The sequence below is a fragment of the Oreochromis niloticus genome, linkage group LG17 (assembly GCF_001858045.2).
Source record: "Oreochromis niloticus isolate F11D_XX linkage group LG17, O_niloticus_UMD_NMBU, whole genome shotgun sequence".
Lineage (NCBI taxonomy): Eukaryota > Metazoa > Chordata > Actinopteri > Cichliformes > Cichlidae > Oreochromis > Oreochromis niloticus.
Genome location: NC_031981.2, coordinates 9,021,432 through 9,038,412, shown reverse-complemented (window position 1 = coordinate 9,038,412; position 16,981 = coordinate 9,021,432). Strand labels below are relative to the sequence as shown.

Sequence of the window (16,981 nt, the reverse complement as noted above, 5' to 3'; positions counted from 1 at the left end):
AAAAAAAAACAGGCATCTGTTATCACTGACAACAATATTTATAAAACTAAAAAATATTAAAACGACATCGAGTACATCTGATTTTCAGTTAGCCTTACAAGGTTATCATATGACCTGAAAACATTCAAACTTATCAGCTTCAGATGTATGAGCTGTTCTATCCATGGCATGAAAAGTGTGACCATGAGACTTCACAAAGATGGGAAAGGATACAGAAAGAATAGCAGCAAGCTAAAATTATGCAGTAATCAGGAGCGGTAATCAGGAGGTGTAAGAGCCACTCGAGCACTAATCAGAGCCGTGGACGGTGCGCTATTTTCACAATTTAGCTCGGAGATGCAGAAAAGTCCTTCATACATGGCATTGGGTTTATCTATGTAAATCTGAGGTTCTGTGACTGCTTAGATAGCGCAGTGGAGCGGCACAATGACAAGCCCTATGTGAAGAAACATAACCTTTCTTGCTCTTTGTCACAAAAAAAAAAACTGTAAAACTGATTAATATGGGGAGGGCATTTAGATAACACTAAATAAATTCGTTTGTGTCAGATCTTGCGCGTCCTTGCGCACAAGGCGGTCCAGAGTTGCATTAGAAGATGACCGTGAAGGGAAAATCTGCCAAATTTAAATAAGGTTTTGTTTTGTTTTTTGTGTAGAATTGGAACTTTTTCATTTTATTGCACCTCAGATCCTGGTGTGATCCTGCCTGACTGAAGTGAAAGGGAGATGAGGGAAAGGTGGTGGAAAAAGCAAGAGGGATTTTAAAGCTGTAAATGGATGTGTCAGAAGCTGTCAAAGAGGAGAATAACTAAAATTTAACAAGATGTTCTAAAGGAAGTAGTATCCTGTGAGAATATGCTATGATTACTCTAAAAGCAGTTAGAAACACAAAATGTGAGACTTTCTACTTTGCAAATATACATTGTTATTGTTTAAGCTGTATAGCAGGAGAGCTCCGTTGCTGCCTAAAGCAGGTGTGCTGGTCTGCAGGTTTGCAGCAGTAACCTAGCACATGCTAGTTGCATTACTCGCGTTATCATTTTTTTCATATAGTAAGAAGCTGTGCTTGTGCACATGCACGTCACAGTGTGACGTGGGAAATCAAAGCTTATGAAAGCGCACTGATGGGAGTGATGTTTGATTTGCATGGCTGCAGAGTTTAAATCTAAAAAGAATTTCTACACTGTTAAATGGAAAGAGATGTGATTAGAGCAATTTTCTTCAGCCACCCTGCTTCCTGTTCCAATGCCACATTGGTAGCAGTCTGAATGAATTAGCAGGGCACAATGTGGATCATTGCCTGGAAAGCTTTTCTGCACTGCCGACAGTAAAATGTTTTTGTGAAAATGGAAGCAAATAACATAAAAATGATTACAAACAACAATATAGTGAGGGGAACATAGTAATTTCCATTAATAAGGCAACTTAATAATGAAATTGGGGGTCTTTTATATTAGAAATTATCTATAATTTTAGCAATTATAGGTTATAAAGTCCTATAACCAGTATTAATGTATGTGCAGCGACAAAGGTCAATAGGTGCTCTTTTACCTAACAAGGTCCCACAGGAATGATTCCTAATCAGGTCACCTTTGAAAAGTCTATAACTTAAAGGTAAAGTCAAAGCAAGAAAAGGCCACGCATCATTCCCTTTGTGTTCCACAGTACAGTGTATTCAATGTGGGTTGACCTAAAGTCTGTCAGTGTGCTTAATTAATTGTAATAAAATACAAAGATAACAAAACTTTTTTTTTTTTCATGTATAAAAATGTGATACATTCTGCTGGCAAAAGGATTCCCTCATCCATCTAAATCATTGTATTCATGTGTTCCAATCACTTCCATGGCCACAGGCGTATAGAATCAAGCACCTGGGCATGCAGACTGAAGTTTAGTGGAGGGAGGATTACAGTATCCCCTTAGTTACAATGAAATGAACTCGTAATGCTCCATCATACCAAGAGATTTTGGACAACTTCATGCTTTGTGGAAACAGTTTGGGGAGGGCCACTTCCTGTTCCAACATAACTACGCACCAGTCTGCAAAGCAATATCCATAAAGACGAGTTTGGGGTAGAATAACGTGACTGGCCTCCACAGTCTTGACCTTTCCCTGATAGAACACCTTTGGGATGAATTAGAGTGGAAACTGGAAGTTGGGTCTTTTTATACAACATCAGTGTCTGTCCTCACAAATGCACTTCTGGAAGAATAAACACACTCCTAAACCTTTTGCAAAGCGATCCCAGAACAGTTCAAGCTGTTATAGCTGCAAAGGCTGGGCTGACATTATATTAAACTCTATGGACTAAGAACGGGATGTCACTGAACTTCATATGCGTGTGAAGGCAGAAGAGTGAATGCGTTTGGCAATATAGTGTACTTAGTGTCCAAAACACCATGACAATAATTGACCAGGCCCAGCACACGGCACGCACTCTGCTTTGTTTGTGCTGGTTTGTACTTGTGTCAAGCTGTGCTTCACAGCTAAGTGTGAGCTCTGGGGATGTGCACTCACAGTGGCATGATCATGATTTGAAACAACCAGAATTTTCACTCATTTCTATTCGAAAATTATGTGCAAACTCTAGTGGGCGTTTTAAAGTAACTCAATGAGTGAAGTACCCGATTCAGTCGCTTATTAAAATGAAATTTAGAGTTTTTATTCGGAACACCTCTGAAAATTTCTCACCCACCATCCTTGCCATCTCTAGTCCAAGTTGTCACATGAAGTAATACTCTTTGAACACAATTATTTATTTCATTCTGATTCATGGTTGAATGATTATTAGTCTTCCACACCTGTGCTTGGACGCTTTTGTCAGTCTGATTCACTGCTAATTAATCACACCAAATCCGTCCTGTACACAAACCAGCTGCATCACTCACCGACAAAGCGACAATGAGGTCAAAATATCCACCATCTGGTTTCTCTCAGGGAATATTAGAGGACTCTCACACAGGCTTACGTGGGTGATGACAAACAAGTGTCAAAGAATGCAGCCCTATATCCCTCGACAGTTATGCATTTTATTAAGAGTTGCCAACATTTGCTTCCGATGGGGATTTCCCACAATTCCCGAAGTGACTGATAATGAGTGAGTAAAATTTGCAGGACTTTTTTAGTTAGACTAAAGACGTCAAGACGTCAAGGACATTGTTTAAAAAATCCTCTGTTTTAAGTTCACATTTTCAAAGTAAGAGTTATGTGTGAGATAAATGTATTGTTTGGCATCTCTAAGTAGCACAAGAGTTGGTAGCTCATGCTATTTAACATTCAGTGTTTCTATTAACAATAAGTCAGCTCTGTTTTTTCCAGGAAGAAGATGACCCAGAATTCCCTTGTGTTTCAGATTCAGATTTGCAGCAGGGAGCTCTCTTAGCTACACTCCTGCTAAAATACATATGCATACTGTATGCATATTGATATGCAGCAATGGGACTGGTGATTCAAAATATTTCAAAATATAGCTAGATAAATAGATCTACTCTGTACTTTCTTAGGTCAAATTAAATGCAATTGTAAAATTATGGCTTTTAAAAAAAACAAAAAAAACAACAACAAAAAAACACCCTTTGTAGAATGATGCATGACTGCATGCTGATGTCTGAAGTCTATCAACATCCAGCTTTGGTAATTTGAACGAACTGGCCCTTTAAACAGCCTAGAGGGATACATTACTGTGTATTTGAAAGGAAACTTACCCTCCGTGAAGCTTGAAATCCCATACTCCAATATTAACAACCAAAATGATTTATTAGTTATTGAGCTAGCTGTTATTATGTTTTCTTATAAGACAGTCGTTGTGGGAGAAATGACTTCACTGTAAAAGTTTGGGTCTTTTGGCAGCTTAACTGATATGATGAGACGATCCTGTCTGTGTCATTACTAAATGACAGGCATGAATGATTATAAGTTTTGCACTGTGTGTAAATCCATGCAGCTCCCTAAAGTGAGATTGCAACCTTTACTGTGTTACCTTACAGTTTTAACACATTATGTTATGATTTCTTCTGCCTAAGGTCAGTGTCACTCACTTCATCTTGGGATGCTGTTAGCATCCAATCTTTAGTTTGTTCTGTAAGCCCAGGAGAGGTCTAGTCAGCAAAATACAAAAAAATAAAATCACCTTCATGCTGTGGCCCTGTATTATGTCCCAGTTAAGCCCCATAGCTACCATGGCTGGGAACCAGATCCACTCTTTCAGGGCTGCTATAACTAGCTAACTGACGCTTCATTGTTAGCACTGGCTAACCTATAGTTACTGTTTATGAAAATAAAGAAATAAAGAAATTTGGACTCATTTCTAGCTTTCTAAATAAAATAACATTTTTGATATATTTAAAAGTCGTTTGCAAGTCTCATACAGTATAAAGCATTGATGTAGCCCCAGGACTAGAAAAGAACCTTAAATCTTCAGACAGGCTGAGGGCCACCAGATGGCGATAGCTGTGACTGGAAAAAGAATTCTGGTCCTGTGACTATAAAAAAATGTCGCTTTGTCTTGAGCTTTGTGAACACTTTCCTTTTGAGTTCATTGGTTCAGTCAACTTGAAACAGTGAAGTCAATGAGCGAGATTTCAGAGGCCCACCCTTCTTTGTCACATCTGTTTTTGACAACAGCAAAATGCTAAATTTGAGGTTCCAAAACAGGACTTCAGAACCCAGTGGAGGACATCATCAAGCTAAAGCCTTCTTTTATATCATCTATGGTTTATTAAACTTCTACAATACAGTGGAAAAAATTTGATTAAATAGATCAATGTATCAGCTGCCATGAAAAAGAATTTAAAACGGGATTCTTTCCAAAAAGACAGAATATTTATTTTATCAATAAAACTGAAATTTGCCAATTACCCTTTTTTGGTAATTTACTACTTTAAAAGTATGTTTTAATACCTGTTATCAAAATACCATATACGTTATTATCTGCAATGATGAGAAATACATTCATGTTAGAGCGATGACCACAGGATGGGCAACAATAGTTTGTTTGGCAGTTTGGACTGCCCTAAGTGTATGACTAAAGTGTATAAAGAGTCTGTAAAAATACAGAATATTTTAACGGTTTTAAAATGAAAGAATTTTCAGTATTTTTACTATTTTTCAAATTAATTTTTGCATATTTTAATCTCACCCTTAATTATTATGGAGGACCAGAAGAGCCACGCGCATCGAAATAAAAATTTCTGTGCTTTAATAATGAATTTTAGAATAAATTCTGCAATTGTAAATTCATTTTTGAATTCCAATTTAATAAACTGCATTTCAAAATCCTTTTTCCAATTGCATTTCAAAATCCTTTTTCCAATTGCACTTTAATAAACTGCATTTCAAAATCCTTTTTCCAGTTGCACTTTAATAAACTGCAGTTCAAAATCCTTTTTCCACTTGCAATTTAATAAACTGCAGTTCAAAATCCTTTTTCCACCTGCAATTTAATAAACTGCAGTTCAAAATCCTTTTTCCACCTGCAATTTAATAAACTGCAGTTCAAAATCCTTTTTCCACTTGCAATTTAATAAACTGCAGTTCAAAATCCTTTTCCACTTGCAATTTAATAAACTGCAGTTCAAAATCCTTTTTCCACTTGCAATTTAATAAACTGCAGTTCAAAATCCTTTTTTCCACTTGCAATTTAATAAACTGCAGTTCAAAATCCTTTTTTCCACTTGCAATTTAATAAACTGCAGTTCAAAATCCATTTCCCTTTGCTGTTCGCTCTGGGATTAGCTGCTGGATTAGCTGCTGGATTAGCTCTTCGATTAACAACTTGCTGGAGGCTATTCAAATTAGCCACACCGTGGGATGTAAGGAGCTCTCTGATTGGTTGGTCGGACACAGGCTGTCTGCCAGCCTGGATTTTTCTAGCTCAAAGCTTCTCCCTGCTACGAAGCGTGTGTGCTTGTACAAAGGCCGTTCAGCGTCGGGATTTACACTCGGCTCGACACGGATATGTGAAGAATGAAGGGACCCTGCAGCGAAACGGAGAGCCAACCTCTGACTGAGTGCCTGTCTACACAGTCTGACCACCTGTTGAAGGTAAGGTGCTAACATGGCTAACGCTAGCGTCACCGCACGTAGCCCCGTTATTTTAAGATCATCTTAGCTAATGAAAGTTTTACGTCGCAGCTGTACGAGCTCGCTACGTGTTTTATAAGCTGCTGTGCTCTTCACAAATAAAGCTGGAAGCAGCTCAGACTGTTAGAACCAGCACTGAGCCCTGTTACATTTATACGGTGTTAGAGCAATGGCTGCAACCTACAGCCTTTAAACTAGCGATTACAAATGCTGACAGTAAACTCGTCAGTCCAGATGTTACCACATTACTCTGTGGTACTTAGAGTTAAAACAACTGAGACAGGCTGATTAAAATAACAGCTGTCAGTTCTCTCATTCAACATATAAAGACTGGAGATCACACTACTGATTTCAGTTCATTTAATATGTGAGTGCACAGATTCATTCTCAACTGGACATAAATGATGATCAAAGGTTGTATATATGATGAATTCATCAAATCCCAGCCTCTAACACAGTGCGCTGAATCTTAGCTTTGAATGTCCAGTATATTCTAATCAGTGCAATGTAAGCATTCACCGAACCTATAGTATCTACACCTGTGTGGCAAATGTGTGGTAAAGATACAGATAATGAAATTTAATTATTAATACAATATACATCATGAAAAATGAAAGCTGAAATTGATTCAGTTTAGTACTTTTCTCTGTATGCTCTGTGATTATAAAGGCCTTAAATTCTGTGATATATACTGTAAATGATTTTCACAGAGGTCTTAAAGTACTTAAATCACTGCTGATAGTCTGGTTGTTTATATTTTCACATGTTTTTGTGTCTGTAGGGCTGTTTGATGACGATTTGGACTCCTATGGGAGATGAGGACACACCCACATCTGTTCCATACTGCAGCCATTGATGGTGTTACAGCTCTGAGTCAGATTTGGGCCATCAGACGCACACACTGGAAAACCAGCACCTGGACTTCATGCAGGAGAGACGGCCTCAGTGATGGACTCTGCATCCTCTACTTTACCTCTAATCTCTTTCTTCTTTAACACACAATTAAAATCACTCCAAAAGAGTGTAAACTTACTGAGGAAGTCTCTAACTTGTACACATTTGTACTTTTACTTGTTTTATGAGTTATTTTTAAGAAGAGTAAAGTTATTCACATAAAGTTGTTATTCTTCTGTATTTATTCTTTTGTATCATGTACCACAGTCATACTGAACTTTACAGACCTGGTGAATTGGAGAAAACAAAGATCACACACACATACATACACACACATATCATTCAGCTTCAGCAGTATTTCTATTCATCTTATGAATTTCCAGTCTAATGTCAATTCACGGAGTTCAGTTTTGGTCTTAAACTCCAGAGAATACCACCTGGTTCAACAATCTTTTTATCTGATTATTGGCAAAATGTTTTCTTCTGAAAGAAGAAAACATTCTTCTGAAAGAAGAAAACATTTTGGGCTCAATTTCAGCCTCAGGCAAAATTGAGCCCAAAGAAACAACAACAAAGTTTAGTTCCTCTGGATTTTCCATGGAAAATTGTTTTATCACTCATCCAGGTGACTTCTCCAGTGTCACGGATGAGTGATGAATGTATCTCCCACTGGAAACCATTGTGTCCAGTTAAAGTCAATCGACTTTTTTTAAGGAGAGTTGTTAGATGCTGTGTTCATGAGGACAATGGGTTTTAACTTGCAGCACAACACAAAGCTGCCATACTGGATCAACGATCAAAACACTTAATTGAGCAGAATTAAGGCAAAATGTAATATCCTCATATGATGACACATCACACATGATCCAGCATTGTTCTAAGAATGCAAACTTTCTTAATGGAAGTTTCCACAGCTGCCAGAAAGGGACAGATTTCTGGCTGGTCTTAATGAGTGGTCGTTGCTCTCTCGTTTTCTCTGGAATTGCTGCACAGAGGATGTAACACCCATGATAAGCACTGAGGTTTGTGTCCTTGTCAGAAATCAGCAATACTCAGCTTCCAGGTAAGGAAAAGTGGAACCAGAAGATATTCAAATGCATCTCTCCACAGCTGCTGATGAATTCTACAAAAAACAAAGTTTGTTAAAAACATTTGCAGGTGAATCACCACTGATTTATCAGTGACATCCATTTACTCAAAAAATACTGACAAGTGGATAACTAGGATATATAATATCTATATAGATATAATTTCAAAAATGTCCTGTACAAAATGGAACTGTATATGACAAATGTGGTGTGGTGCTTGTGGAATTTTTAACAAGGACCCTACAAAACTTTACAGTACTCATGCTGCCAAACTTTTGACAGCTAGGTGTGCAGTAGGGCTGGGTATCGTCACTGATTTCTAGAATCGATTCATTTCCGATTCACAAGGTCCCAAATCGATTCGATCCACGATTCGATTCAATTCGATTTGAATCTGGGAAATTTTGACAGTCAGAAATATTATAATTCAGATTTCATTGACATATTTTTGTATCTATAAAAAGGAAGCTGACACACGCAAGACTTTATCAAAGGTGTGAGCGTCACAGCAGATGCCTTTGTGTCAAAGTAGCTGAAGATAATACAGAAAAACATGAAGGTGGTTTTCCTGGCCTGGGATTTTATAAAAATATGTATCTGCAGTACATCAAAAACGAAAGAAAACCATTAATCAACATATGAACGTTACCTCTGACGTTACAGCGGTTTTATTAGAGACACGGCTAAGCGTTTTGCATAATTTTAAAAAGTTTAAATTTGTTCAGTATTGAACGGCAGAAATTAGGTTTTCTTTTCAGAAGTATGTAAAACAAAAAAAACAAAACAAAAAAACAGCGGCCGACAGCTCTGTAAACAACAGTAGAGTTGCGCGTAACAAGCAAGCGAATAATGCAGAAAACAGTACAGAGAGAGAGAGAGCTGTGCATGAAGTGTGATTTTATCGTGGGTGAAGCAAAACAGTAAAAGTCAGAGGGAATTCATGACGATGTTTACGTGAAGCGTAGTTTGGATCTTCTTTTGCTGTTGGTTCAGTCAATAGTGTTTGGAGAGAGATAAAACTAACAGCTTTAGAATCAGCGCAAAAAGGGCGTGAACACAAAGCGCGGACCCGCCGAAACACTGTCTTGGGGTGAATCAGCGAGCTGTCGGCTTTCAGCACCGACCGTGTCCGTGCAGTTGTTGTGCCAGAAAGTGATTGCCGTCTGCGGGAACGCGCGCAGACGCTTAAAGCTGCAGCGCCCGTCGGGTGAGAAAGGCGACATCTCACTGATTCTGATCCACGGGTCCGCGCTGTGTGTTTACGTCCTTGTGCAGAATCCGTGTACCTGCTCTCATTTACTGTCTTAGCTGTTTGGTGGTTGTTGAAATTTTGTGAGGTTTCACCTGAGATTCTGGCGTTTCGGGCAAAATAAATTTATATTAAAAAATCGATTCAGGATTTTAATGAATCGATTTCACGTTATCCAAGCCAGGCAATTTTAATCGATGAATCGATTATTAAAACCCACCCCTAGTGTGCAGTTCCTGCTTTAAATGCATTCAAAATCTAAGTGATAAGAGGCCAGAAATGTTTGAACTCGCTTATGAACCTACATCACTGAGGCCGTCTCTCCTGCATGAAGTCCAGGTGCTGGTTTTCCAGTGTGTGCGTCTGATGGCCCAAATCTGACTCAGAGCTGTAACACCATCAATGGCTGCAGTATGGAACAGATGTGGGTGTGTCCTCATCTCCCATAGGAGTCCAAATCGTCATCAAACAGCCCTACAGACACAAAAACATGTGAAAATATAAACAACCAGACTATCAGCAGTGATTTAAGTACTTTAAGACCTCTGTGAAAATCATTTACAGTATATATCACAGAATTTAAGGCCTTTATAATCACAGAGCATACAGAGAAAAGTACTAAACTGAATCAATTTCAGCTTTCATTTTTCATGATGTATATTGTATTAATAATTAAATTTCATTATCTGTATCTTTACCACACATTTGCCACACAGGTGTAGATGCTATAGGTTCGGTGAATGCTTACATTGCACTGATTAGAATATACTGGACATTCAAAGCTAAGATTCAGCGCACTGTGTTAGAGGCTGGGATTTGATGAATTCATCATATATACAACCTTTGATCATCATTTATGTCCAGTTGAGAATGAATCTGTGCACTCACATATTAAATGAACTGAAATCAGTAGTGTGATCTCCAGTCTTTATATGTTGAATGAGAGACTGACAGCTGTTATTTTAATCAGCCTGTCTCAGTTGTTTTAACTCTAAGTACCACAGAGTAATGTGGTAACATCTGGACTGACGAGTTTACTGTCAGCATTTGTAATCGCTAGTTTAAAGGCTGTAGGTTGCAGCCATTGCTCTAACACCGTATAAATGTAACAGGGCTCAGTGCTGGTTCTAACAGTCTGAGCTGCTTCCAGCTTTATTTGTGAAGAGCACAGCAGCTTATAAAACACGTAGTGAGCTCGTACAGCTGCGACGTAAAACTTTCATTAGCTAAGATGATCTTAAAATAACGGGGCTACGTGCGGTGACGCTAGCGTTAGCCATGTTAGCACCTTACCTTCAACAGGTGGTCAGACTGTGTAGACAGGCACTCAGTCAGAGGTTGGCTCTCCGTTTCGCTGCAGGGTCCCTTCATTCTTCACATATCCGTGTCGAGCCGAGTGTAAATCCCGACGCTGAACGGCCTTTGTACAAGCACACACGCTTCGTAGCAGGGAGAAGCTTTGAGCTAGAAAAATCCAGGCTGGCAGACAGCCTGTGTCCGACCAACCAATCAGAGAGCTCCTTACATCCCACGGTGTGGCTAATTTGAATAGCCTCCAGCAAGTTGTTAATCGAAGAGCTAATCCAGCAGCTAATCCAGCAGCTAATCCAGCAGCTAATCCCAGAGCGAACAGGAAAGGGAAATGGATTTTGAACTGCAGTTTATTAAATTGCAAGTGGAAAAAAGGATTTTGAACTGCAGTTTATTAAATTGCAAGTGGAAAAAAGGATTTTGAACTGCAGTTTATTAAATTGCAAGTGGAAAAAGGATTTTGAACTGCAGTTTATTAAATTGCAAGTGGAAAAGGATTTTGAACTGCAGTTTATTAAATTGCAAGTGGAAAAGGATTTTGAACTGCAGTTTATTAAATTGCAAGTGGAAAAGGATTTTGAACTGCAGTTTATTAAATTGCAAGTGGAAAAAGGATTTTGAACTGCAGTTTATTAAATTGCAGGTGGAAAAAGGATTTTGAACTGCAGTTTATTAAATTGCAGGTGGAAAAAGGATTTTGAACTGCAGTTTATTAAATTGCAAGTGGAAAAAGGATTTTGAACTGCAGTTTATTAAAGTGCAACTGGAAAAAGGATTTTGAAATGCAGTTTATTAAAGTGCAATTGGAAAAAGGATTTTGAAATGCAATTGGAAAAAGGATTTTGAAATGCAGTTTATTAAATTGGAATTCAAAAATGAATTTACAATTGCAGAATTTATTCTAAAATTCATTATTAAAGCACAGAAATTTTTATTTCGATGCGCGTGGCTCTTCTGGTCCTCCATAAATTATGACTTTAACCATTTACTGAAACTTCACGACTGTAAGAAACTATAAGAAAAAATGGATAATGTACTGGCAGAAAATGGCCAGTAGAGTTCAAAGAAAAAGTAATAAATACTTAAAGAGTGCCATGAGATTTTGTTTATGGTCTGCATTAACGTCTCTGATTTTAACATAGCTCTGCCAGTAGGATGATCACTGTGGCCTTCTGTACTGTACGATAAGATAAGACACATCCAAAACACCAGAACGGATTTAGTTTATGTGATTATTTTGAATCACACTAGGAATCCTTGAAAGGCACGCTCCCGATGCACTGTATCTATACTCCTGGCAGTGAAGTATACATGAATCACTGTCTTGGGGTGTAAACGAAAACTGCCAACCTTGACTGAAAAGTTTAGCATTTGGCTTATAAACAATCTCCAGTGGGTGTAGGGTCATGTTACACATTTCAAGTCTTACCCAAGTCTTTTCCATTAAATAAACAGGTAGGAGGTTAATATTTTGTTTAAGGGCATGTGGGATTTAGCAGTTAGAAAACAATGAAAAAGCAGCTGCAGAAACAATACTTGTGATTTTACATTGTGGGAAAAAAGGCCTTCGCTACCAGGTTTACATTTACTGATTTTTCTACACATACACTTTGTCATCAAGGGAGATTTCCATGGCTTTCAGAAGAAACAGCAGAAACAACAAAAAGTATGAGATCACCGTTTCAGGAAAACACTTGGCAAATTTCACACCTTTTCTTGTAACATCTGTGCGTAGCGAACACCATCCTGTAAAAGGTGTGATTTGTCCTTTCACTTTGCCTTCAGCAGTATTGATTTCTCCTCCCCAACAAGAATGGATCTACTGTACTGATGCAGTTGACTGTTTTTTTAGTTCTCATTAGGGATGCACCGATACCGATACTGGTATCGGGTATCGGGGCCGATACTGTAAAATGTGTGCGTACTCGTACTCGTAAAAGTTAACCGATACCATGAACCGATACTAATGTAGCCCAAATTTGGGAGTAGATACTCATAATTCCCATGGACTTGAACGCCACGGTAACATAAGGTGTTCACAGTTATGTGATGTAACTGTACCCTGAATTTAATTTGCCCTGTAATATGTCACAAGGTAAATACAGGTAATTAGAGCAATCAAACTGTTATGTTAATCATAAAGTATTATTTTATGGTATGTAACTCTGAAGGGAGTTAAAATATTGTTCAGAGTTCTAATTTTCTGGAGGCCCGTGAAGGTAGCATAAAACGGGACCTGTGTATCTGTTGCAATGGAGGAGGAGAAGAGAACGGCATGGAGAGATGCACGAGGTTAGCTGAACCAAAGTGAGAGACTCGGCTAGTTTTACTGAGGTTAACTAGCACAAAAGAGTGTGTAACTAGAAAGCTAACCGTGTGGGAGCTTCGCAACAGAGTGTGGGTGAAGTGACTTTTTGTTTCAACGGTCGCACCACCGTGGAAAACTGTGTTTCCAGCTACGATCGCCGAGGCTAAAGGCTAGCCCGGACTGCTTGGCTGCACCACGGAGGCAGCCGCTATGGACTGTCGGAGAGCTGGACAGTGACTGGCTAACGTGCTGTAGCAGAGACAGCATCGGGTCCGCAGGGAGTGGATTTAGTGTGGGACTGGTGAATGGCGACCTACCGAGCAACGGAACTGTAAGTCAGACTTTTGTGCTCTTACTGGGGAGAAGAGGATTTTTCTCCATCGTCCAGCGTGAGCAGCAAACAGGCCTGCAACAAGTGTGAATGTGAGTGTGTGTGGGGCCCATGTGTGAATATTGTATGTTTAGTGGAGTTATATAACGTGTTTTGGAGTGTATATTAGTGAGTCACTTACCAAAAGGTGATAACATAAGTTGGGTTGTTTAATATAATTTGAAAGGGAATTATTTCATTTGTACAGTGTATTTCATTTGGTTAAGGAATTGGAATATAATTTGAGTTTAAAAAAGGGATGTGTTGTACAGTATTTGTCTCTGCCCTTACGTTCAGTAAACGTTTCGTTTGTGTTAAAGAGTTGTCTGGGGTCGTTTCTTTACTACTGGTTAAGTTTAACTTGTGTGTGGTAGAAGTATCGGATTTTGTACTCGGTATCGGCAAGTACTCAGATCCAAGTATCGGTATCGGATCGGTTTGAAAAAATTGGTATCGTTGCATCCCTAGTTCTCATGTATTTCTGAAGGTTGGACATCAGGTTGTTGTCTCTAATATTTATCACTCAATAACTTGCACTCTCTTTTATCTTCTGGCCCATTTTCCCATCACCATTCCACTGAATGATGCTTGCAGAAGAAAAATAATAAAATAACAAACCCACTTTTTTTTCAAACTCAAGTCATTTCCTCATTTTTCAAAAGCATGACAACAAAATCTACACATTTGCAAAACATTCCTTTATTATAAATAAATCTCCTTTTTGTATAAAAACTGGCATGCTTCAACCATGGCATTTTACAGGTTCACAACCCAAGGCTACAACCCGGATAGCCAAGACAGGAGGAAACACACTCATCTCATTATGCAAGGGCGATCCATCAGACAACGGTGAGACAAGAATGAAAAAATCGTCACGACCACAAAAATACCTACAAGTAGAGAATAACAACAAACATGTTTGAGTCTCATAGATTTTCTCTTACATTTCTCTTTTTAAATATCTTTTAAAATGTAATTTGTTAAATCTCTTTTTCAGCCCCACCTTTTGCCCTTTAGATATAATTTCTACACATTTTCTGAGTTTTTTTTTATGACTTTTTCTTTTTTAACATTTTTATTTTCGTTTTTATAGGTTTTAATAGTTACTCTGTCCACCACAGTCTCCTATGGTACCACTTTTTTCATGTTGTTTCTTTTTTATTCTTTTTTTAAAACAGGTAAGTTCATGGTAGGACCAATGAGCTGTGAACAGCAGGAAAGCAGGCACACTGACTGGCTGTTTATGTGGTCCCACCTCTGTGATTTGATGGGGAACAATACAAAATGTCTCATGCTTGAATTCCATTGGGCACTCTGTCCATTTTCCACTTTTTCAGCCAATCAGCTGAGTCACAGCTCTTCCTTCCCCTTGGCCCTGCCCCCACAACACGTCCCCCCTCCTATTCAATCCCCCCCCTCTTCTCCATCGTCATCTTCTTCCTCTATGGTCCCTTCACATGGCGTGATTACTGTAGCTGACATATGTCATCTTAGTTGATGAAGCTGCGTAAAAGGTTAAATAAATAAGATGAAGGAGCGTGCGTCGGGGGGACAAAATTGTAAAAAAATAAATAAATAAAAACATAAAATAAAAACATGAAGGGAAAATTGGCAAAGAAATGTAACAAGCAACAGAATGAAAGTGAAGTGACAAATACGAGGAATAGAAAAGGGCAGGGGAAAGAAACAAAGAAGAAAGACCAGTTTAGAAAACAGTGTCACATCAACAGTCCGCTGTAGTTGCTGGGGCTTTTTGTTAAACCGTGATGTCTTGTGTCCCCTCAAGCATGCTGCGGTAAATGTCAATATTTTTGCTGCAGAGCAAGCCTCTAACAGCACCACCGTTACACACTGATGGAATAGTTTTGGGGTTTTTTTCTCTCACTTGTTTTCACATTGCCTGAGACCGCCTGCATGATAGTTAAAGTAATAGTAAATCATAATAAAGCTAAAAATTGAAATTATAATAATAATAATAATAATAACTAGAACACTAACAAAAATAGTAAAAACAAACATCTAGAAACCCTAAATCGTGCCATCTTTGTGTTCAATCTGCTTCCTGGAACATCAAACTTTTTTCTAAACTTTTTGCAAACAGAAGCATTTAAATAGATGACTAAGCAGTTCAACCGTTTGCTAAATGAATGAACTGTGACCTGCTTTCCTCACTGATGCTAATAAAGTGCTGACAGAAGGGTAGGGCAAGGTTTGGCTTCACAGTTCTGGAACCTATTATACACGTGCACACAGAACTCACAAACTACACACAAACAAGTGTTAATAATTCCTTAGTATGCTCACGGGATTTCAGGCAAACGCACACACACGTGCGCACTGCAGGAGCCTGAAACAAAACCACCTCGATATAAACACTAAGCTACTCGTGCACACGCACATAAACCCTCCCTCATTTCATTTTATCTGCAAATTGTTAACACCGGGACACAAAACAGTCTCTAAGTGAATTTAACAGTGCTTCACACTAAAACATGGTGAGTACAGCAGCCATGCAAGAAACACATTTTCAGTAAAAGAAAACAGTATCTAAGGTTAATGTACACGTGGAGGAATATTCTATTTGTTTGATTTTTATAGGGTTACTCCATCACAGCATGCAATTAACAAAATATAAATGGATCATCCACAAGCTGGGTGGTTGGTAAATTATTTGGTTGCTTCCAAATGAGCTCACATAAATGGCTGCCAGGCTGCTTCATAAACACATTATGCTATACTTGATGTTTTTCAATTACAGCTAACTCTATACTGATTCAAACCAGAAAATTAGCCTGAAAATGATGTGTGTTTTTCAAATCACATTACTAAATATTACTTTGTTGTTTTCTATTAATTTTGTCTCTGCTATTTGCTCATATTCTAGATTTCTTGACCAATCTACATGTATTTAACCTTGGTGATGCATTTTTTTTTTCAATACAAGTGTGTTGCTTACTAAAGAATTGATGTACAACTAAAAATGTATTTTTTCTTTTAATTGTATAAAGCTTGTCTCTTTTAAGTTTATATGTGTAGTTATAAAACTTTGGTGTTCTCTTACTCACTGTTGGTCTCCATGCTCTCACACAGTTCAGTCTTAACTTCTCCATTTGGCCGGTCTCCTCCCTTCTGAGTCAGTTTTCCCGACATGGTGGCTGCTGTCACGATCGCCTGCATATTCATTTATTCATAATGACAATTTTATTAATTATACATGAGAAAAATGGTCTTAGTATACCCACGTTCTTCTTCCTCCCTTTGTAATTCCTAATTTCATAAAAATATGTTCTGTTTAACATCAGCCAAAATCAAAATATATGGATTTGAGAAGCATTATGGAAACATATAAGAGTAAAGTCCACGTCACCTTGAAGCTCCGTTTTCGTTTGGGTACGTTCTGCTCGGGGTGGAAGAGGATGATGTAAACCTTGGGCATGTAGAGCATCCCCAGAGAAACAGAGGCAGACAGGCTCAGAGAGATGGTCAGGGTAGTAGTTTGTATATACATCTGCAATGAGAACGAGAGAAAGAGTCATTTATTACATTTCAAGTTGTCAGAAATAGTCTGTTTAATCATCCAGTGTCAGAATACATTTAATCAAAGGAAGACAAGGAAGTCAGTTGGGAAGTGGCGGGTGGTAAGGAAGTAGAGGGTGGTCTAACAAGGGTGATATGAGCAG

At 38.4% G+C, this 16,981-nt stretch overlaps 1 protein-coding gene across 5 annotated transcripts in view; it reads right to left on the bottom strand.

Moving 5' to 3' along the window:
- Positions 1 to 13,978: 13,978 nt before the first annotated feature.
- Positions 13,979 to 16,981, bottom strand: part of grm8a (glutamate receptor, metabotropic 8a) — a 274,028-nt gene continuing 271,025 nt past the window's right edge. For 3 of the 5 annotated variants that reach the window (XM_025899725.1, XM_025899726.1, XM_025899727.1), the window contains 3 exons: positions 16,669 to 16,809; positions 16,367 to 16,472; positions 14,755 to 14,804 (listed from right to left, as the gene is read on the bottom strand). In XM_025899725.1, coding sequence (XP_025755510.1) covers positions 14,755 to 14,804; positions 16,367 to 16,472; positions 16,669 to 16,809 — 297 coding nt within the window. Of the gene's footprint in view, positions 14,805 to 16,362; positions 16,473 to 16,668; positions 16,810 to 16,981 lie in introns of all 5 variants that reach the window. The other 2 variants (XM_005455654.4, XM_005455656.4) reach the window with 2 other exon arrangements.